Below are 23,479 nucleotides of genomic sequence, written 5' to 3'. Positions count from 1 at the left end.
TGTTTGATTTCCGCGTAAAGCCGTTGTTTTATTTCAAGATAAATCATACATTTAAAATTTATTGTTTATTACGCTAATGTATACGTTGAATAGTATTACAAACTGTAAGCGCTATAATGATCAAACCTTGAAAACATACTTATTTGAAAGATAATGGCATTTGAAAATTATTGTCTTAAAAAGCGCCGTATAAACAATATTTTAAAATTATTTTGTAAACCCTTATCCGCACCCGATGGTGCATAGTGCACTGCATCATATAAACGCAGCGTTATATTGATCGTTAATACATGAAGGAAATGTGATCAGCCCTCCGCTTTCGGTACCAGTCCAGGGTAGTATTGAATAAATATTAGAGCGAAAACATCACTTATATTCATTTGACCCCCCCTTGGGAATCGAACCCGGGACCTCCAGTAAAGTAGCCCAGCGTGCTGACCATTACACTACGGAGGAGGACAATTAGTTTACTAATTATAAACAATCAGTATACATGTATCAGCCACCATATTTGTATTTTGTAACTAGTAGAATAATAAAACAATATTCAAAGAGCTTGTTACTAAGTCTAAAATATAGACCAACGTTTTTGAGTTACACCGTAGTAGTGTATTTTCCTACCAACGTATCAATCACCCTCGGCATTGGAATTGTAACCTGAAGAAGACCCATGAAAACGAGGACGAAGCTTTAGTAATATAGCACAGTTTAACAGAAAAATGTATATAGTCGTGGTCGTGAAATTTTTCTTTTTCAAACTTTCAATCTTCAATCTTTTTCACCATTGAGAGACTGCGTCTTCTTCTGTCTTCTTAGCACATGAGGTACAAAGAGACAGTAACTTACTAAAAAAACATAATTGTTTTTATATCATAATAATACGTCCCTTTCAACATTGCTTATCAAAACAAATCCTGTGAATATAATTTTAAATATTTACTATAACAAAATACCAATTTAATGATAGTAGATTTCATCCATAGTGTATAGTTAGCGCGTTTAGGTACCGTGCGGGGGTCTCTGGTTTGATTCCCAGGGAGTTATTTTTATTTCTCAAAATAAATATAAATAATTTTTTACTCTGATATTAATTTAAAAATTGTCAGAGACTTTTAAGTTTTTTAAGATCGGAACCTGTCATTAGCTGCTTTAACCCCGTGTGTGGTCGTAAGCCCTATAAATGCCCAGACTTTCATATTCCCATCTAAAAACACTTCATCGTCGCTGCCATATATATCTTGATAATTAATATTGGTGAAAAATATTTCACCTTATTCAAAGTATTGTTAAACATGTATTTTTATTTTCATTATTATTTTATTATTGTCTCCTCAGATAGAATAATAAACATAGCAATTATGATATATGGTACCCAAAATGATTATTAAATTAGAGATTAATCAATTCGAGGCTATTGTTTTAGTCAACTGTATAACGAAATGTAAACACACGGCAATTTTGTCATAGAAACTGAATAAATTAACCATTCCGGCGAATTAGAAACCTATTAATCGGATTTAATAGGGGAATTATGCAGGTGGAATGTTATAATATATCGGAATATTACCTCCGCGGTAGAAGTGGTAAATGGTTGCCGAAAAGCCACAGTCGCTTCTCACCGAACCATTTCTCCATGCAGGTCGCCACGATGGATATTTTACACAGACAACAGCAGCAAAACACACGAATTGGCGGCAAGGGGCTGCAGATGGGGCCATTCGCGATCCACCTTGTGTTAAAGACTGGCTTGTTGATATCAAAATATACCTCCGTTCTCAGTACACCCGACAAACAAGCCTGCTTGATGCGTTGCCCGGCAACGGAATACAACAACACTAACTTAATAAACCTCATTTATAAAGTGAATTACTTTGCATACTAGTAGATAGCTCAATGGTTTTCATGACTGAAAGCTGCCAAGATCGAAAGTGTATTAGTATAAAAATAATTTGGTATCAAATACTTTGATTTATTCTGGCATTTACTATGTAAAAATTCACATTAAAAAGTTATATTTAAATTCACATTCGCGATTCTACCATCAACATTAGACCAATAAACCCTTTCTTTATCAATTAATTTTTAATAACAATGAGTTTATTTATGAGATTTGAAAAAAAAACTATTTGCTCCAAAATTTGAATGGCGTCTCTATAATGGCCAAGACAATCTAAAAATTTAAAAGTAAAAGTAATATTGAATTAATTCATCAATATGAGTTGCTCACTATTATAATAATATTAAAAATATACGTATAATATTATAAATATTATACGTAGGATAATTGGTCTGCTGTTCAGCAATAGACAGTTAAGAGAGGTGGATACATTTTGATTTAGGATTTTAAATTATAATTATAATTATTGTAATGTACATCTATATTTGAAATAAAAATGTAAAACAATCAATATTTTTCCTCAACAGTCTTACAAAATTTTTATTTTGTTTTATTATATTTATAAATCGTATTGATCTTAAAATATCAAAAAACCCTATTTTAATCGTTCACGAGTTTTCCGGAAACGCCGCCATTTTACTTTATATACTCGCTCTACTGGCGGGATATCAGCAATGGCGATTTGTGTCATATATATATTTTCTCATCATGCGAACGCGAATAAAAGTTTACAGCCTTCGATCGATTTGATACCCCGTGACGTCATGCAGCTCGGGTCGATATACGACTTTTGTAATGTTTTGAACGTCTAGGTCATCATGACAACCAACGACAGAGGCGACCTCCACATCGGCAAGCGAACATAAATTAACAAAGTTTTCTTTTGAGGAAAGGGTAGGTAGGTATTAGGTATAAACACAAATATTTTTTGATATGTCGTGTATCATGTAGGAACCTACTGGTACCTGCCTAACTAACTATCTCGCGAATTGTGAACGTACGTACATTTTCGAATTACTTTCCAGTTTTTAAAATTCACTTTCGGTTCGGAGAAGACAAACGTATGTGAAGCAAATTTAAAAAAATACACTTGACATCCGAAAATAAATTCGAAAGAATTGTTACCTATGGTCAGAAGGAGATAGCTTTTAACTTTAAAAAATTCTCAACAGATGACATCCCATCCGTCAGTTCCAACTATAAACTCGATATTTACAACTCTTATTAATTTGGGCTTATCTAATAGATGATCAATATTGGGCAAAATGGTAAACGTTGCACAGGGTAAAAAAAATATTATTTGAGGCAACCACGTGCATATAGTTTGACGTTTAAATTTCCAGTACGATTCTCATTGGATTCGATTCGACCTTAATTTTTCATATAGTATATATTTTTCATATAATACTTATATACATATTTTTTATGTAATAAAATAGCATGAAAACTAATCATATATTAAAGGAAAAGGCCTTAAACATTACAAAAATTGCGTTTATATATGTTTTAGGGACCAGATTATTATTATTTAATCGGTCTTAAATTTAATTTAATTTAATTTAATTAGCGACGTCAAAAAAAAATATTTGATATTTTTTATACTGAATGAATCATTTCCCGTTGTTTTAATGATTTGGCTTTCTTGTGTATTATTTTTAGGATGTGCCGAAATACATTGAATAAATGAAAATGAAGCATTTGTAACATTTTTTTATTTGAAAATAAACGAGTGAAGAAAACTTCTCTATCGACACATATTTTAATATTTGGTAATAGTTTTCACCGCTAGATGTCTCTATCTCCGGAGTTTGCGATTGGTTGACTGTTGACTGTTCATTTATTTTGACAGCTCTGAAATCTCTCGCGTGGTTGCAGTGATTATGACATAATTTCTCGTGAAAATTATCGAGGACAGGGTCACCGCGGCAGATCTGCTGGTTCGCTCGACCAACGCTTTCACATTCGTTCAGTTCTCGACAATTTGTCGCCGTTTTCTGTACTGTCTGCCGATGGCGGCTAACGCGATTCTTTGTGATTACTCCTAACGTTCCGGCCGTATCGTCGAGTGCGATGTTATCGCGGGTTTTGATTTTGTTTTGTGTGGAATAATATATCAAGATGAGTGCTTTTTCAACAGCCATTCTAACATTTACAGATTTTTCTCATCTAATATCGCTTTTAGCAGTTCTATTATGTTTCTGCGGGATGGTGTTGTTTGTTATGAGGTTAGTATTTTTGCAGCTATGATTACCCTTATCTGTTATCGTTAGTAAAACTATTCGATATGCTTTATTTCTTGTTATGTGTAATGTTGTGTATTGCGCTGTTTACAATGGGATTATAAACATTTACAAAAATAAAACTACGTATTAATCCTCTATTGCTTGATTTCCTATAAACAAAAAATAATATCATTGCCAAATATTGCATAAGGGTCTTGAATGCAATGAAATATTTTTTGTACTTATTTATTTACCTTAAATCATTATATCTGGGGTAAAAAATATCTTATTACCATCAAAATATTATTTTTAATCATAATTTATATCTCTATCACACGAAAGTGTTTTACTATTGAATTTTTAACATAACAAAAAAATGAAACCTTTAATGTCACTCGTCGTCAATCTGTCATACGTATAGGTATCGCGCGTGTTTGACATTATCAGAAATTTTAAATAGATTTTTTTCATCTAACCATAAATAAATATAAATTATATTAAGTATAGCAAAAGCCAACCGTGAATCTGCTTTTGAACGATGTAACTTTTTTTGAATTACCTAACGTCCAAGTTACACTGAAATCTAGCTGCGGTTTATGCAACACCGCTTATTATGTCCTTACTCAGGCTTCAACTTTATAAGTTTCATAGCCTATGCCTACACGAGTAGGCGTGAGTGGATTTACTCTTTGTGTTTAAAGTTACTATAATTTCATGTAATTCATGAGTGATAATTGTAGGCAAAAACACTCGCGAAACGATGTAACGTTTTCCCAATTTCTACTTATTGTCGTTAAAAGCTCGCTAAACAAAACGAATTGGGTTGCGTTTGTATCGTTTTATAGTGTATGGGTGTGCTGAACCCCAGTATTTTCTAGGGATGAATATATGACTTTAAACGACTAAGGAGGTGAGGATCGCCTTATCTCTTCTATGAGAAGGCGGTTAAACTTTATTTACGAGAGAGACGCAAAGAAAATATAGTTAGTAAATTTTTCGTACAACAAATAATCCATTGAGAAAATGATGACACTTCTTCCAACCCTAATGTATGGAAATGAAGCATGGAGTTGGCATAAGAAGGATGAAAGTAGACTGAATGCAGTCGAAATGCGAACTCTTAGATCAACGTGCGGCAAAACGATGTATGTTAGATGTCCGAATGGCGATGTAAGGAAAGAATGCAAGACTGAGATAAGCAGTATCGATAAAATTATGAAATGTGTGTTGGGATGGTTTAGGCATGTGAATCAAATGCGTGAAGAAAGAACACTAAAACAATTTTATGAGGCGAATGTGGTTGGTAATAGAAGCAGAGGAAGAATAAGAAAGGAATTATTAAATATGTCAAATTCTTCAATGTGGTCAGGAATTCTTCAATTGGAATAATCAGCGGGTATGGAGATGCATACATGTGGAAGAGGCATTGTTTGCAAAGACATATTGGTGTCGCGTTCTATTCTCTCTGCCTACTTCTGCGGAGAAGCGGCGTGATAGTTAGAAATGAAATAATTAACTGCCTACTTCGGGACTCAAAACCCAAGACCTTGGTATGCCGCGTCCGCTTCTCTACCGGTTGAATTAAACAGTATGTTTAACTAGTCGAGAAAATAATCATTATCTATCCAATATAATCAGCCTCCGTAGTGTAATGGTCAGCACGCTCGGCTACCGTTCTCGATTCCCAGGGGAGGTCCCGTGTTCGATTCCCAGGGGGGGGAAATAAATATAAGTTATTTTTCACTCTAATATTTATTTAATATTACCCTGGACTATTACCTGAAGCAGAGGGCTGATTACCTTTCGTTATCGATCAAGGTATCACTGCATTCATATGATGCAGTGCCCTATGCACCATTAGAGTTCGGATAAGGGTTTGAAAAGGAAGAAGATGATTCAATGTATCACTTCGCGATCTCTATTCTATTTTAACCAAATTATACCAACCATATTTTTATATATGAATCCTACGCTGTGCCCAATAAATAGCAATCAAACTTTTCACTTGTTAAATTTTATTAGTAGATATTGTTTACACTGCAATTGTTTCAATATTTTTTGTTTTACATATTTATCTGAAGGTCCCGGTTTTGAGTCCCAGGGTAGACATTTACCTCTTTCTGAGATATGATCCTTTATATTGTGGCCATCATTTTTATTTATACTGATAGATAATAACCCGCGTGTTTTAATGTAACGTTATGAAAAAAATTAAGCAATCTGTGGATAATTTTAGGAGATTAGAGATTTTGAACAAGCGAACATCAACATTTTTATTCGTATAGATTCTGAAGCGAATAATATGCTTATTGCAATGGAGTTATTGACTAGAGATAATATTGTAACAATTGTGTTTACATTTCGCGTGCTTATGAATAGTATTTCATGCCGCGATTTATTTATTTCACAAGCCTTTTCTAACGCACGGCAATGTTGAAAACATGTTTTCTTTGTCCCCCGCATTGAATCGTTCCATTGGGAATGTTGTGAAAGCAGTTTCCATCTACCAGACTATTTTATATTATAGTATGAAGATGAATGACGACGTTGCAAGTCGAAATAGCATTTTAAAATTTACAATTTTATCTCCACTTACTACTTGTTATCTCCTGGCTGACGAATGTATACTAACACACTGAAAACCGCGAAAATGACTCATTGAAGATATGTGTCGCCTACTTTCAAAATCCGCCAGATCCGATTTTATAAGATTTAAAAAAAAAAAGTCTATTAAAATGCCAATTGTGGGTTTCATTGTATAAAATATTGATATGCTTGAAAACCCTGCTAAAAATACTTAAAAACAGCGTTGTATTTCAAATTCCCCTATATTCATGAAACTTGCCTTTTGACCCATATCGGCCAATCAGAGAGCGGGGATAGGTCAAAAATTAAGATGACGTCATTATCGGTTTGTGTCTCGTTTTTTTTAAAATACTGAAAAAATTCAAAAAAAAATGGCAAATTCTCTATTTCATAATATTTTATCTTTGACAAATCTTGAAACATAAATGTTACCCGGAGAATTTTGCATTTTTTGTAAAATCGACTAACATGGATCTGGCGGATTTTGAAAGTAGGCTTAGTAGTGGTAGTACACATATCGCTCACTCCTTTCAAGAACGTCATAAATCAAAAAACTTGATTTTTCAGGAGAACGTTTTCAAAGTTTAAAAATATAATACAATGTATTAAAAATAAATATCAAGCCTCTTATTGAACTTTTTACTGTGCAACAGATCTTTTTAGGTAAAACCTGAAAGTTTTTTCTCCATTTGAAAAATATTTAGTATATTTGAAAAAATAATTAAACAATACCTTTTCTTCAAAATGCAAAAAGAACACTTTCTGCCGTGTAGCGGGTAAATATCAAGTTAAAAATATCCCGCTTTTGCTGGGATATAGTACATTTTCTGGGCATTCCGAAAACATGCGCAACTGAAAATTGACGATTTTTGATTTATGACGTTCTTGAAAGGAGTGAGCGATATGTATGTTATATTAACATAAATTAGTACACACTGTCTATTCGGTTTCATATAAAAAATATCACCAGATATCAAGAAATTTTTCTCTCTTTACTCTTAAGGTCCAATATTCGTTACGTCGCAACCTAATTTTCTCTAAATCCAGGCTACATTTTACGTAATTAATTTTTTTCTTCTTCAAACACCATTTTTATATTGAAATAACAACTTTTTCTTCGAAATTAATATATGGTTTTGAAAAGAAAAAAGAGTTGTTAAAAGGTATCTATTTAAAAAAAATATATAAATTGTATAAAAGTCGAATCCCAAAAATACATATTTAAAAAAAAAATCGCATGCGAAGGCACGACCGACCACTTGCGTGGTCGTCCGCGTTCTAAAATTGAATTTTAAGAATTCTCCCTTAAGTACGTACAGTAATTTTAATATATTTATTACTAGTTGTACCTGGCCACGCGCTGCTGTGACTCAGTCTGGCTAATCGGAAAAGAAAGAAAATAGAAGCACACGTTTCTAATATGTATGATTTATGAAGCAATGAAAATATTAAAAATCTATGAAATATGGTAGCTATGCAATCGAAAACATTGAAAGTGCTAAGTGACAGCTACTGTCAAAAAGTACTTCATGATAAATTGTTGGTCTTGCGTTTGTTGCTTTATAATCAACAGATGGCGCTACCATTGTGGTAAAAAATACTGTTTTACGTAAACATAAATCAACTGCAATATTATGTTCAAATTAGAAATTAAAATTATTAGTTGAAGTAATCGGAGAACGACTTTGGAAGATTTAAGATTTTGAGCAAATATAAATTTACATTCTTATTTGTATTGGTAAGATATCGCTCACTCCTTTCAAGAACGTCATAAATAAAAAATCGTCAATTTTCAGTTGTGCATGTTTTCGGAATGCCCAGAAAATGTTCTATGTTGCACAGTAAAAAGTTCAATAACTGGCTTGATATTTATTTTTAATACATTGTATTATATTTTTTAACTTTAAAAACGTTCTCCTGAAAAATCAAGTATTTTGATTTATGACGTTCTTGAAAGGAGTGAGCGATATGTACAAAACTAACATGGTAATATGGTACATATGCATACATTGAAACTAAATAATAAAATAATCTAAATCGTCACCACGTGCTTTAATCAGTGGCATTGAATTAACCTTAAAACGGTAATGAGACCTTCCATCACGAAATCATATGTAGCGTACCACTTGTTTTATTTAAACCTTTTAACAATGGCCACGCTTTTCCATTTACTACGATAATTATTATTGTTGTAACAATATGCAGCTGTGCAAATTCAAGGCTAAACTTATAATCCCCCTGTACAGTGGCGTGCACAGAGAATTAATTAGGGCAGGCAGTCTACTGCCTCTACCTCTACTACTACTAGGTAGGTAGTAAGGTAAGCTAGGTACTACTTACTAGGATAGGCAGTAAAGGTAGGTAACTAAGTTCTTCACAACATTTTGAGTGTGTCCAAATACTTGTTCACAAAATCTGGATTATATCCAATTACAGGATTTATTTTCAAATTTTAAGCTTAAATATTAAAAATGAAAATGATATTTTCTTGCGTTTCTCATGTCTGTGATCAAAATCCAAGATTCGGACCTCACATACTAATAAAATAGTTTCTGCTCAATAAAAAGCTTATTTTCAAACCACCAATAGATGTCTCTAGTGGAGTTCTAGTGATTCAAGAACAATGTTTCAAAATTGGTTCATATATATAAAGAACTTCCAAGAATTTGAGTACTGTGGTTGTCAAAAATGGGTAGAATTGGTGAATGTTACACGTGTGTAAAGTGATCACTTAAACCAGCCTATGACTTTCGTCAGCCCCGTAAATGCCCAGACTTCCATATTCTTCTTCATCTTTGATGAGATGACAAAAAATAATATGAATCTAAGTTCTACTTACTACCGTAAACCAAGCTAGGACACAAAATGCCAAACCCTCTTCTAGTGGAACGGAAGGTCTGTTGATGACAGTCAATAGTCCGCCTTCTCCTGAGGAGTTTTATGTGGTTTCCTCCCAGCAATGAGCAAATTCTGAGATGTTCCTGATTGACCCACACTAGATTATCCCTCCTGTTCCCAACACAGATTCAAATGAAATTTCTTTATTTAGTTAGAAGAAACAAAAATCCACGAATGATCTATAAACCTTGTACATAATAAGCAAGCTAAATAATAAATTCAATTCCGATAAAAAAAAAAAGGTTTTACTTAGTAAGGTAGGGTAGGTACTGGTTGCGTTTTTACATGTTACGCGGGTAAGTTGGGATAGGCACTGCTTTTCTGCCTAATGGAATGCACGCCCCTGCTCCTGTACTGTACTTTGCGTTTGATATTTCATAATTTCTTGTCACTTTCCATTTATCATCCTAGAGAAAGCAACGAAATCCAAGATATGTGATTTCGTGGTTGAAAGTTGCGAAATCGATGTCAACTTATTTGAAAATGCCCTTTAAAATATGCTCCTAGTATTATAACTTTTAAGAAACTGTGAGTAGACGTCCGAAAAACTATCACAAGTTTTTCAGGAATGGAACCCTTAAATGCTCCTTAAAATTCACATATTTTAACAATTAATATTTGTTTATAGATTTGGCGTTTGTAGAACTCCATTGTAATTTAAATATTAAATGTTTTAATCAATTACTGATGTTTGGAGTCTACCAAATCGTATTTCATTGTTAAGAACACATAAAAATATAATTTGTAACAATTGTCACAAATTAATTTTAATGTGTTTATATTAAAATTAACAATAAAATACAATTTAGTAGACTTTAAAAATTCGTGTTTGATTTTAACATTTAATATAAAAAATAAATATTTGTGTTCTTAGTAACAGACATTAAATTTCGTGACATTTTCGTGGGCCTAAGCGCCTCGTTATCAAAAATAAGAATTAAAACGTTAAATTTTTGCGTTAGAATGGGCTCGAACTTAGATATTTTGACTCGAGAATCCTCGGCACTAACCACGGAGCCAAAAACCGACTATTTTATTTGTCAAAAGATAAAAAAAATGTTGTTCTATTGGAGTTCGTTCCCTTATATTTTTGTTATCGATTTCATAAGCTTGTTTCAAAACCCATGATTTCATGACAACATTATTCTTTCTAATTTGTTCGTATCTCTTTCTTTTTTTTGTTGGTAACATTAATTCTTCCGCTTCTGAGATGTCACTTTTTTGGCAAGCCGCAGTCGTTTGTAACACAAAAGAATACTAACAACATTTTGAGTGTGTCCAAATACTTGTTTACAAAATCTGGATCATCTCCAATTGCAGGAGTTATTTTCATATTAATTCATATATTTTCATATGTAAATAAATTATCTGGTCAAATTATAAGCTTAAATAATAAAAATGCAAATGATATTTTCTGGCGTTTCTCGTGTGCGTGATTATAATCCAGGATTCGGACCTCACATACTAATAAAAGAGTTTGACGTCGCCCACCTTATCAAGCTGATATACCTTGGGAATATTAGAAGGAGGGGTAGGGAGATGAAAGAAAATTCTGCACAAAAAATATACTTAAATTAATTTAATTAAAAATATCAAAATTATACGAAAGCGACTTTAACTTAAACTAATCTTAAATTGCTATCTTAAATTAGCTTAAAATTAATTAATCCTATCTTAAATTAAACTTATTCTAACCTTTGGTGAAAAAGATGCGCCGTGATACTGGGGTGGCCGTGATCCTTTGGGAAAAAGCTGCGCCGTTGGATGCTGGGATGAGGTTCTTCTTATGACGGGCCGCCGTGCGATGATTCTTGCTTCTTATCTTCTTCTTCTCCTAGTAGAGCTTCAGCTCTTAATTTGAGGCTTATGACCCGGCGTGGGTCTGCTTTTGATACTCCGGATGAGTAAATCCCTTTTTTCTATCTTCTCTCTCCCTGCGTAGAGCTCCCGCTCTTCTCCTCACTTAAGTCTTAAAACCTGGTGTAGGTATGCTCCTTCTAACTGATTTCTCCCGACTGCTCGATCCCCCTGATCTCTCCCGACTGCTCCTTCCAACTCCTCGATCCCACTGATTTCCCGAATGCTCCTTCCAACTCTTCTTCTTCTCTGTGTCTTCTGACTGACCAGCCGTCCGACTGGTCGATCTCCTCTTACGACTTACTCCCTCCAACTGATCCTTCCAATTGTTGGCTTCCAAGAGACTATTCCGACCAACTCTTTTCCGGCCAACTGCCGGCTTCCAAGTCCCGGCTTCCAAGAGAGCGATCCCACTGATTTCTTCCCGTTATATTCGGTTTCTCTCCTTGAAGATCACGCCCTCGAAACCATTTTTCATTGGCTGACGGTGCGCTTGTATCCACCCCCAAAATTTTCAACGTCTAGACATCAATTAGCAAACATTTAATTTTATTTGCGCTATATAATAATAAAGAACCATCGGCAAATATCTTTACAAAGGCCAGCGGGTTGGCGACAGTTTTTTTTATGATTCAAACCTTTTAACTACATTTTAGTTTTACGACAGGTAAATTATAAAAGGTCGGAGCCATAAAAAATATTTGTGCGCACAGAATTTTTTTTTTTTTTTTCTAAGACTAATTAAATTAAACGATTGATAATTGATTATTTTTGCCAGGCTAGAGGAGAAACGTGGTTTCACCACGTCAAGTTTCTGCTCAATAAAAAGCTTCTTTTCATCTCACCAATAGATGTCTCTAGTGAAGTTCTAGTGATTCAAGAATAATGTTTCAAAATTGGTTCATTTATATAGAACTTCCAAGAATTTGAGTAGTGTGGTTGTCAATAATGGGTAGAATTAGTGAATGTTACACGTGTGTAAAGTGATCACTTTAATCAGTCTATGACGGTCGTCAGCCCCGTAAATGCCCAGACTTCCATATTCTTCTTCATCTTTGATGAGATGTTAAAAAACAAAAGAATACTCATCACTACCAGCATGTTGTACGTCTTATTCATTTGGTTGCAATTTTCATAAAAAGTGATAAAAATTTCGCAATAGGACGCATCACTGACTATAGATTCGGATGCGTGCAAGTATTGTTTTTGGTAAGGGAATGTAATTAATTATGAGTATTTTAATGTTTTAGAATTTAATAAACGATGATAATGACAAGGTTCTTGTCGAAACCGGTAGGTTAAAGTGTACTGATAATAAAAAAAGTGGTTAAAACAAAGTTGTTTAATTTTATAAAATACTTTCTTTACTGGTGGACGAAACGCGTGATTTTGCGAGAGTCACTAGAGACATCTAGGTGGGATGTGGTAAGCTTTTTATTAATCAGAAGTCTTTCATTTGTATGTGAGGTCCGAATCCTGGATTATATTCACGTACTTGAGAAACGTTAGAAAATATTTTTATTTTATTTAAGCTTTTAATTTGAGATAATCCAGATTTGTGAACAAGTATTTTGACACACTTAAAATGTAGTAAGGAACTAAAGTTGTTGATCTCTAGAGTAGAAGCTAGATTTATGTTTTTTTTTTAAATGTACGTGTTGAAATTATTACATTGCCTACTCAATTCCGGCCCATCATTATAGTACGCACGATTTTGAATGGTGAATTCAACCGATTTTCTTTTTTGCCGGGTAGAATTATATTCTATGGCGGAAAGGTAATCTCCATTACTCGGGTGACTCGTGAACTATTACGTCCTTTACTATGATTTTAGTTACGTAATCACGTGTTATATAACATTTGGGTCATAGTGTAGTAGAAAAATAATGTAATTTGTTTTGGTACTCATAATCTAACTTATGTTTTTTGTTTGTTGAAATCTTTTCACCTTAGTCATGCTATTTGCATACACTTACATACAAAATACATGTGAATCAATTACATTTTAATTGCTTCATATTAAACACTACGATAAAAATAATCTTTTTTTACAGATGAGTTAAGTAGGGGAATCATTTTCTGATGCAATCTTTGTGATGATTGATTTGCTTCTTTCATGGTCAGTCTCCACCAGAGGCGTGCGTTCTATATAGGCAGAAAAGCAGTGCCTACCCTGGACTGTTCGCGTTCCCTACAGAAACACGACCAGTGCCTACTATGTCTTATCCTAACCCAACCTAACCTTACCTGATTAAAAACTTTTACACGCCACTGGTCTCCATCCGTCTTTATCCTCCGCTCGTCTCTTCACCTCGGCGATTAGTTAGATCGTTTTGCAGTATTTTCATAGATTTATTTTACTACCTGCGCCTTTGTTCGCCTCCGTGGTGTAATGTTCAGTACGCTCGGCTACCGTTCTGGAGGTCTCGGGCTCGATTCCCAGGGGGGGGGTAAATAAATATTAGAGATTTTTTTAATGTACTATTTATTCAATATTACCCTGGACTGGTACCTGAAGAGGAGGGCTGATCACCTTTCCTTCATGCGTAAACGATCAAGATAACACTGCGTTTGTATTACGCAGTGCCCTATGCACCATTGGGGTGCGGATAAGGGTTTTATTATTATTATTATTTTACTATAAACTTACACCCATCATTTTTATTTTCAAAAGTCTTGATTCTGTTAATATCAAAATGTGATAATACCTAGATCCATCAGTATTTTTTTTTAACATTCATCATTCGTAAATGAAGAGTTAACGTTGAAATACGAGTACGAACGTATTTTATTTATTGTTTCGGCATTTACTTTACTTTCGTGGTAAGACATGTTAAAATGATTAAGGAAACACTTGTTTTTATACCACTTGAGTTTATTAATGACTACTAGTTTCGGAAGCTAAACTTCCATCGTCAGGTCTAAATAATAACATATATTATTCAGACCTGACAGTGGAAGTTTAGCCTCCGAAACTAGTAGTCATTAATAAACTCAAGTGTTACAAAAACAAGTGTTTCCTAAACCATTTTAGTATGTACGTAAGAAAATAACACTTTGAGACCCTTATACTAAACACAGTATTTTCTCTTTGGTGTAACATTGACTTAGTCGTAAAAGAGCCTCTGTTGACAAACTTCATTCTTATTTTTCCACCTTATGCGTTTTATTTTTGCACCAACGGCTCAATTTAAGTGGCGAGATTTCCTGGTTGGTCATGCCTCGACCATTAACAGTTAGTAATTAGGATTCGGCCAGTAATTCGTGGACAAGGTGACCAGTCTACCTGTTTCGGATTCACCTTGACCAACCGCGTCGGCCGGGGCTTCTCTCATCTGCTATGCACGCCGCGATATTGTGCTAATCAATAGCCCGCACTTGCCAAACGGCCTTGTGAAGGATTCATTCGCCTTCGTTGGTCTTTTGTTTCTCGAACATGGGTGACCATTGTGATCGTCGGATGACTCCTTGCGGCTTTAAAACTCAGTGTGCCAAAACAGGAGGTCCTGCTAATGAAGGTTGACACCTCTATATAAATGAACCTTAACCCTTACTAGTCCAATGTCGAATCTCATTCGATATATAGAAGGGTATATATATATATATATATATATATATATATATATATATATATATATATATAAGCGTCCGCCCCTCTTTTGACCGGTAATAGGGTATTGGAATATTCTCAATATTATTAATATTTAAAGCATTTACTTTGTGGCTAGTCATTTTTACTTATTTATTTATTTACAAAAATGTTAATAATATTAGTTTATAACCACTCACCCTTTAGTCCGGTTGCATGAATAACGTAAAGCTGCTTATACATTTGGCACGATGGTTGTGATATCCCATTGATATGGATGTTGTTATTTTGTGATGGCCTCAGGAACATGATGGTGCTGCGGATGAACGGGGAGGAGATGATATTCCGCGCCCCCCTGCACCGCTCCTCCCCTCCCATGCGCGCCCCGCAGATCAAGATGATGAAGGTCCACATCCCCTTCACCTTCAAGCTGCTCGACTCCTCCAAGTCTACGTACGCTGGTGAGTAACCCGACTTGGTTCAATTACTCATTTAACCTCTAAAGGCAACTACTAATTTAATCTTAAACGTTGAATCAGAATGCATTCAGCCGCGCTGAGGGCTGGTCGTGTGCTCTAGATTAAATAATAAAAAAATGTTTATTGGATTTTTTGTTTTTTAGATTATAAGGAAAAACTATATTATGTTATTTTAACTCCTTACCTTTCAATGACTTCCTTCATTTAAAAACTATATAATTATTTCGAAGAAAAACTTATTTTTTTAATGCACAGACGAAGTTTTAAGCAAAAAATCATTAACTTAAAATGTTGCCTGGATTTAGAGAAAATATAGTTGCGACTTAACTAATACAAATTTGGATGAAAGGGACATTGATGAAAGCGATGTATCTTCTGTTAGTTCCAGTGATGATGAATATGATGTACCAAGCGTTTGGCATCGAAAAAATATCGATCAACCTGATGTACCTCTTTTACGATTTCCATTTATTGGGAATACTGGTTGCACTTTTGATTTACAAGACGATCATGAGCAGTATTTTAAAATATTTTTGATGATATATTGTGTTAGTTTTTATTTTATGATAGTTATTTGCATTTATAAGTCATTATTATATTATTATGAATTCCTTTTATTTCTTGACCCACGCTATGTACCATAATATCAACTTTCAGTACCATTTTTTTTCCCGAAATGAAAATTCTACTTATTTATTATATATATATATATATATATATATATATATATATATATATATATATATATATATATTCTTATATATATATATATATATATATATATATATATATATATATATATATATATATATATATATATATATATATATATATATATATATATATATATATATATATATATAAATATATATATATATATATATAAATATATATATATATATATATTTATATATATATATATATATATATATATATATATATATATATATATATATATATATATATATATATATATATAAATTTTCGTATATTCTGCAATATTTCGATAGTATGTGATTACGGAGAGCAACCAAATATCGAGGTGGGGTCTGTTAGTTAACATCGTGTATTATTGCCATGTTTATTATTATAGATAAAAATTTCAATGTTACGATATCAAGAAGTTCAGCCGGTTGATCTCGTTGGCGACCAATTCCCAGTATTTAATACGCACGTTGACCGAGATACGAATAGCGGTAAAAAGTAATCATTATGAAAATAATAAAATTAATACAGTTACTCAAATACTTGTGAATAAAATTAAAGATGTTTGTCAAGCTGTGAGCGAGTGGGATCAAGCCTATGACTCAAAGTCCGCGACACTAACCATAGGACTACAACTCGGCGTAGATGAATTCATATTACAACATTTTGAGCGTGTCCAAATACTTGTTCACAAATCTGAGTTTTCTCCACTTATGAGTTATATTTACATTTTGACATCTCAACATAGATGAAGAAGAATAATATTGGACACACTCAAAATGTCATGGTCTATCACTTTCCATTGCTCGCCATAACACATCATGCTTCAGTAATTCCTTCTCTGTCCAAGCGGCCAGACTATGAAATGAATTACTCTCCTTGTAAAAAATGCACCTTCTCTGATAACTTTTAAGAAACGGCTGAGACATTACTATTTATCATTAGAATCCTAACTGTCCATCATACCTCCTCCCTTAGTTTTTCCCTCTACCTCCTTCCCTAAACTCCCTTTTTCCTTTGCCCTCCTTATTATCTTCTTTTGTAATCCATGTTTTTTTTAAATATCAATTCGTAATTTATGTTTTTTAATGTTCAAGTACTTTGATTGCAAACAGCTTTATATGGTATCAAACGTTTTGATCAATATCACTTGTCTGTTTTTGGATGGTTGGAAGATATTGCTTTTTAGCAATAAGCCCGCCAATGTACTTATTTCTTTTCTGTACATAAAATTTAAATATATAAATAAAACAAAATGCTGTGAATAAAAATAAATAACCAAATTATAAGCTACATAAAAAAATGATTTGATTATATATATACTTTATAATGCAATACAGCCCGAATTAACGCGACTGTACGCGTTTAGGCGCGAATCACCCATCTGGGTAATTCGAGTATGATGAATTCGAGTGTATTGCCTAATTGTGGTAATATATAAAATATTGTGACATTTATTTTCTCTTTAAATTATCATACAGTATTTTAACACTTTTTGCCTAACGTATCCAATGATTTATTATGATGAAAGTGTATCAGAAAAAAATAACGAGAGCTGAAGAGGCACCAGTACCTACTTGACCGAGTAAACTGCCGCCACTGTATTTTCTCGAGTGGCCACTTCTCTGGAGGGCCATAGAGATGATCAAAGGTGAATATGTGCATTTCTAATGGTATCATTATCAAACAATGGGTATCAGTTGTTCACAGATAATGCATAAAATTACATGACGCGAGATCGTTCTTATTTCTATATTTCCAGATATTTTTTTCTTAATAAAGAGAAGTATTTGTGTTCTAATTATTTACAAAAATACTTCAATTTCATATTATTTGTGTGAACCTAAGCGGCTCATTATTAAAAATAGGTTATTAAATCGTGGTAGAGTGGCTTCCAACCCAGAAACTCTGACTCAAGAGTCCACGACACTAACCGCGGGATTACAACCCGACACAATTTCTTAAATGACTCCTAAAATCTTGAGATGGAAACCTCGGGAAAATAAAAGAGGCATCGTAAGACCTCAAAAAGATGGTTGAACGACATAGCCGCTATGGGGGTAGAAACTGGCTATAAACAGTAACAGACCGAATGAAATGGTAGGATACGGAAGAGGCCTATATCCAGCAGTAGAGGACAGAAGGCTAACAAAGAAGAAATAAAGAAGATATTTGTAGTTATTTCGAGATATGATGATTGACCGTGCTTTAGTTCAACTACTACTTAAACGCAAATTAATTTATTGCATGACATATATAGGTCGGTTCTTAAAAACGATTATTTTTTTTAAATAACGAAATTCTTTCAAATGTGTTCTCGTGCTACCAGCCTATTATTTTTCATACATTGCATGATGACTGTCAATTTTTGATGTATCGAGAGATAAAAATCATATTTTTTCATCGAGTGCTAGCCAGAAATTGAAAAAAAGTTAATAAACGAATTATACTTTAACGCATATTTTTTTACCCTTGTCTCTTCTTTTTTTTTAAAGAAATAAATAGCCATGCTTCTACATTTAGAGGCTTGTCTGGAGGTAGGACAGTAAGGATAGGGAAGGTATATGTGAAAAATACATCACAAACACCCAGACCAATTGAAAATAAATCTTTCTTAAATTTATTTTGCACTTGCAACTTGAACCCTCTACGCCAGTTTCGTAACCGAGCGTCTACCAAACTACACCACGGCGCTTGTCTAACGGGCGTTTGAGCCACCCTTACAACACCATACTATCCCGAAGATGCCCCTTGTATTCTAGAAATCCTTTGTTTGATGAGAAATGCGGTAGCAAATTTTTTGTTGTGTTAGTAAATAAACAATGAACAATGAGTGTAAGTCCCTCTCCAAGCACAAAAGCTTAGTCTCTTTATTGGAGAGAACAGCCTAATTTTAAGATTGTGAAAAGTAAAAATGTCTAGCAAATGATTTTAAAAAAATCTTATATCTATATTAAATAAATTAAAAATTATAAAAATTACAAGATATCGAGTTTACCGAATTTGAGGCGACCCCATCTCTTCGTCAGGATAGCCACTACAAGAGCATGCAAATAACACAAATTATTTATCACATACACGGGTTTCATAAAACATGTCTATTTGTTAAATAGGTTAGTGTGTAATCATGATTTCGTTATGATAAGATTAAGTTTGTAATATCGGTTACAAGTAACTGCGCGCGGCTTTATGGCTTATGGAAACCAAGACCCGTGACCAAGAATTATTGCTGAAGGTTTTGTCCAATGTACCGTGAATGCTGTCGCAACATTGCTGGAGGTTCGCGGTAGATTCGCTGGTTGCTATCTGCCGTGAACCACACCAAGTTGTGACAGCCCTGCCTTTAGATCAACAACCTAAGCTGGTCTACTTTCGGCTCTAAGTGAGAAAAAAAATATGGTACCAAAATGAACTCTCGACGAGGAAACGATGTTTGCAATCAAAATCGAAAACTGATCACATATTTTTTTCAATATACGCAACGCCACAAAAGCTTTATCTACCCAAAAATGATAAAATGTACAGAAATGTATTACATAACATCTTCATCTTCTTACCCTTATCCACACTCGATGGTGCATAGGGCACTGCATCATATAAACGCAGTGTGATCTTGATTGTTAACACATGAAGGAAAGGTGATCAGCCCTCCGCTTCAGGGTAATATTGAATTAATATTAGAGTCTAAAAGCACTTATTTGACCCCCTCCTGGGAATCGAATAAGATATAGCATAAAATAAAATGTGAATATGTTTTTACGTATTCTTATTTTATTTTATGCTTAATGAAAAAGTAATGCCGCAGAAAGAGGAAAATAACATACATCCGTGAAAAAATAACGTATTTAAGAATATTTGATCAATTAAAGAAGAAGAATTCTGACATTCATGGTATGTATATCTTAAATTAACGCTAAAAAAACGGGAAAGAAGTAAAACTCAATAAAAATATATGAAAAGTATTAGTGCGGAAACAGACTAGCAGTTTGAAGCAGTCAGGCTAAATTGCTTCAATCTGTCGCACATGGGCATTCTGGAGTTTCAATACATAAATCTCATTAAGTTTCCTTGTTTCCTGTTTCTTAACGTCTGAATATGCCCATCATTAGTTGAAATCTCTCATTTGTCAATAAAAAATAGAAGTGTACCATCTATTATTTTGTTTTCTATTGTTTATTGTACACACTACATACGAAGACATTTGGTAGAAATTATATTTACGGTACAATAGTGTTCAATGGCGGACTGTAGCTATTATTATATTACCAATTTAAACTTTAGGATCGTTAATCTTCCCGTGGAATAGTTCATCTCGGTGTACCGCTATGAGGTAATTCATGTAACACTTCCGAGTGAACTGGGTCATTTCTGCCGTAACCGCAGCTTCGGGCGTTTAGGCATCTGCGAAACTTCAAGACTCTCAAACTGTATAGTGTTGCGTGGAAGGTAGAAGAAAGAGTGCCTTGCACAAGTCGTTAGCAGAATATAATTGTATATTTAGGAACAATACCTTCTAAGGTGTAATATCCCGCATAACGCTTAATTGAATATGTGAATTGTGATATGTTCTACTCGACATCGTCAGCACTGAGATCGCGTACATAGTAAGTCGATATTCATATCGTATGTAGTGAGTCCCAATTTTCACACAATTTGTCTTGCACTTGAGCTTTGATCTTTCCTTTTCCCCTTTTCTTCCCTCCCGTCCCTCTTTCAGGTATTTATATTGAATTACATATGTGAAATTCTGTAACTGGAATGTTACAAATACCTGTTTTTTGTTACTCATTAATGTAAATATATTTATGTATGTAACTGTTCAGTAAAATTTACAAATAAAATTAAATATGAAATAAAATAACCTAAAGGTACACAGATAACAAATGCTACTAACTAAGCATGCTTAAGACGACCATGCTCTCTAGCTGTACACGTTTGCTTAAATTAAGCACGCTCGTTTACCTGTAATGCCCAGAAAATGTACTATATCTCAGCAAAAGCGGTATATTTTTTACTTAATATTTACGCGCTACAGGGCAGAACGTGTTGTTTTTGCATTTTGAAGAAAAGGTATTGTTTAATTATTTTTTAAATATATTAAATATTTTGCAAATGAAAAAAAACCTTCAAGTTTTACCTAAAAATATCTGTTGCACAGTAAAAAGTTCAATAAGTGATACAGTAAAAAGTTCAATAAGCTTGATATTTATTTTTAATACATTGTATTATATTTTTAAACTTCAAAAATTTATCCTGAAAAATCAAGTTTTTTGATTTATGACGTTCTTGAAAGGAGTGAGCGAAATGTCAACGCTCTAAAAGTCAAACATGTTCCCTGTAAAAAAAACTCTTTTAACCTAAAACTATCTCGATCTACTGGAATTGTAACAACAAATCGTAAAAATGTTGTAGGATACAACCGTCCGCAGAATACAGTTTAAGTACCGCTGATGTGCTTAGTCGTCCTAGGGAACTATGAACAGGCTATACAATACATGAAGTAGGAAGTTGGTATACCCAACATGCAATACCATTATTACCTCATGAGACCTTTAACGAAGCTACGCTTCATTTTTTTGTATTAGTTAATAGTGTGACGCAAGAGCAAATCTCTGTTTACCTATTACACATTTAAATTGTGATCGATGTAATTTTATTACATTTTATAAAATTGTCGTATTTAAAATTAACAAATTTTACGTGTTTTTAAAGAAAATCGTTAGCATACTGCAAAGTTAATTTATTTAATTTTGTAATAAGCTCGTTTTAGTGTTTGAAAACTACATTGTATATGTCGCAAAAGCTGCAATTCTAAATCAATGAATAAACACGTTTTTATTATTAATATTTTTTATGTTTATTTGTATAATGTAATAAAACACATGGGAATTATGTGTGGAAAATGATATCACCGATTCTTTTCACCAAATTTTTATTGACGGATCTACATAAATGGATCCGTCATGACACTAGCGATATGTAATATAAGGTCATCGATGGTGGGCTGGAGGAGGCATTGGACGATATTCCTATGAAGATGAATATGATAAAGTGGTTTCGATCAATAGGAACCGGTATCGCTGTCGCGACATGATAGGATTTTTTTAAATATAAGTAATATAAGCCCCTTCTGACACAACTTGATTCATATATCTGAGAACGAACCGCGTAGACCTACGAAAATAGTATGAAATTGAAATATTTGTATAAATAATTAGAAAACTAATATTTATCTTTAAAAAAAAAACACTGAAATATAAAATGACTTCAAACATTATCTCTTATCAAAGTTGATTACTGAAATGCACAAAGTATATTTATAAACTTAATCCCACTCCATTTGATAAAATCCATAAAATTAAATCGTGTTGTAAAAAATATCCCAATAAACTTATGTTAATTACCATGATAATGTACAACATGCGCAAAATGCTCGTATCAAGGGTAAACCATATATGTGGAGGTCCTCACCACAAAGTTACATTTCCAATATTCGACAAAAATCCTTTAAATGCAAATCTGTTCTGTTTTCTATCGAAATTTTAATTAAAGTTGCGACAAAACGTGACTAATCCTGTGTAAAATCAACATGATATCATTAAATCGCACCAAAACGTAACAATTTTACAAGCTAGAATTCCTGATTACTTCAAATGAAATATAAGGTTATATATATATATATATATATATATATATATATATATATATATATATATATATATATATATATATATATATATATATATATATATATATATATATATATATATATATATATATATATATATATATATATATATATATATATATATATATATATATATATATATATATATATATGTATATATATATATATATATATATATATATATATATATATATATATATATATATATATATATATATATTAATATATATATATATATATATATATATATATATATATATATATATATATATATATATATATATGTATATATATATATATATATATATATATATATATATATATATATATATATATATATATATATATATATGTATAATGAAAATGTAAGGTTTTGGTGAGAACCTCCACATATGTAGTAGGTAATTGACCGTTTAACTCGACTTGCTTACTTTTATCCATATTCAATAGTTGTAACAAAATATTACAATGTTTATCTGATTTTTTTAAACATTAACTACGTAAGAGCAGGCAACTAGTAGTAAACTAGCCGCATTGTAACAGCGGCTGAAAATTGAA

At 32.9% G+C, this 23,479-nt stretch overlaps 2 protein-coding genes across 3 annotated transcripts in view; one reads left to right on the top strand and one right to left on the bottom strand.

Annotated features, from left to right (window-relative positions):
* LOC148307686 (cyclin-dependent kinase-like 4) overlaps positions 1–1,769 on the bottom strand; it is a 32,231-nt gene extending 30,462 nt beyond the window's left edge. For both annotated transcript variants that reach the window (XM_088262980.1, XM_088262981.1), the window contains exon 1: positions 1,568–1,769. In XM_088262980.1, the coding sequence (XP_088119106.1) occupies positions 1,568–1,635 (68 nt within the window). In that variant the 5' untranslated portion in view covers positions 1,636–1,769. The remainder of the gene's footprint in view (positions 1–1,567) is intronic.
* Positions 1,770–3,700: 1,931 nt separating this feature from the next.
* The window catches only part of LOC148307685 (cell growth regulator with RING finger domain protein 1-like), a 44,257-nt gene continuing 24,478 nt past the window's right edge, over positions 3,701–23,479 (top strand). Inside the window, exons 1-2 of the mRNA XM_088262966.1 lie at positions 3,701–4,122; positions 15,353–15,510. Of these exons, the coding sequence (XP_088119092.1) occupies positions 4,016–4,122; positions 15,353–15,510 (265 nt within the window). The 5' untranslated portion in view covers positions 3,701–4,015. The remainder of the gene's footprint in view (positions 4,123–15,352; positions 15,511–23,479) is intronic.

This window comes from Brachycentrus maculatus, unplaced genomic scaffold (assembly GCF_059751285.1).
Source record: "Brachycentrus maculatus isolate JH-2025_06_01 unplaced genomic scaffold, ASM5975128v1 h1tg000195l, whole genome shotgun sequence".
Taxonomy (NCBI): domain Eukaryota; kingdom Metazoa; phylum Arthropoda; class Insecta; order Trichoptera; family Brachycentridae; genus Brachycentrus; species Brachycentrus maculatus.
Note: the sequence above shows the minus strand (reverse complement) of the source record. Positions and strands in the feature narration are given on the sequence as shown.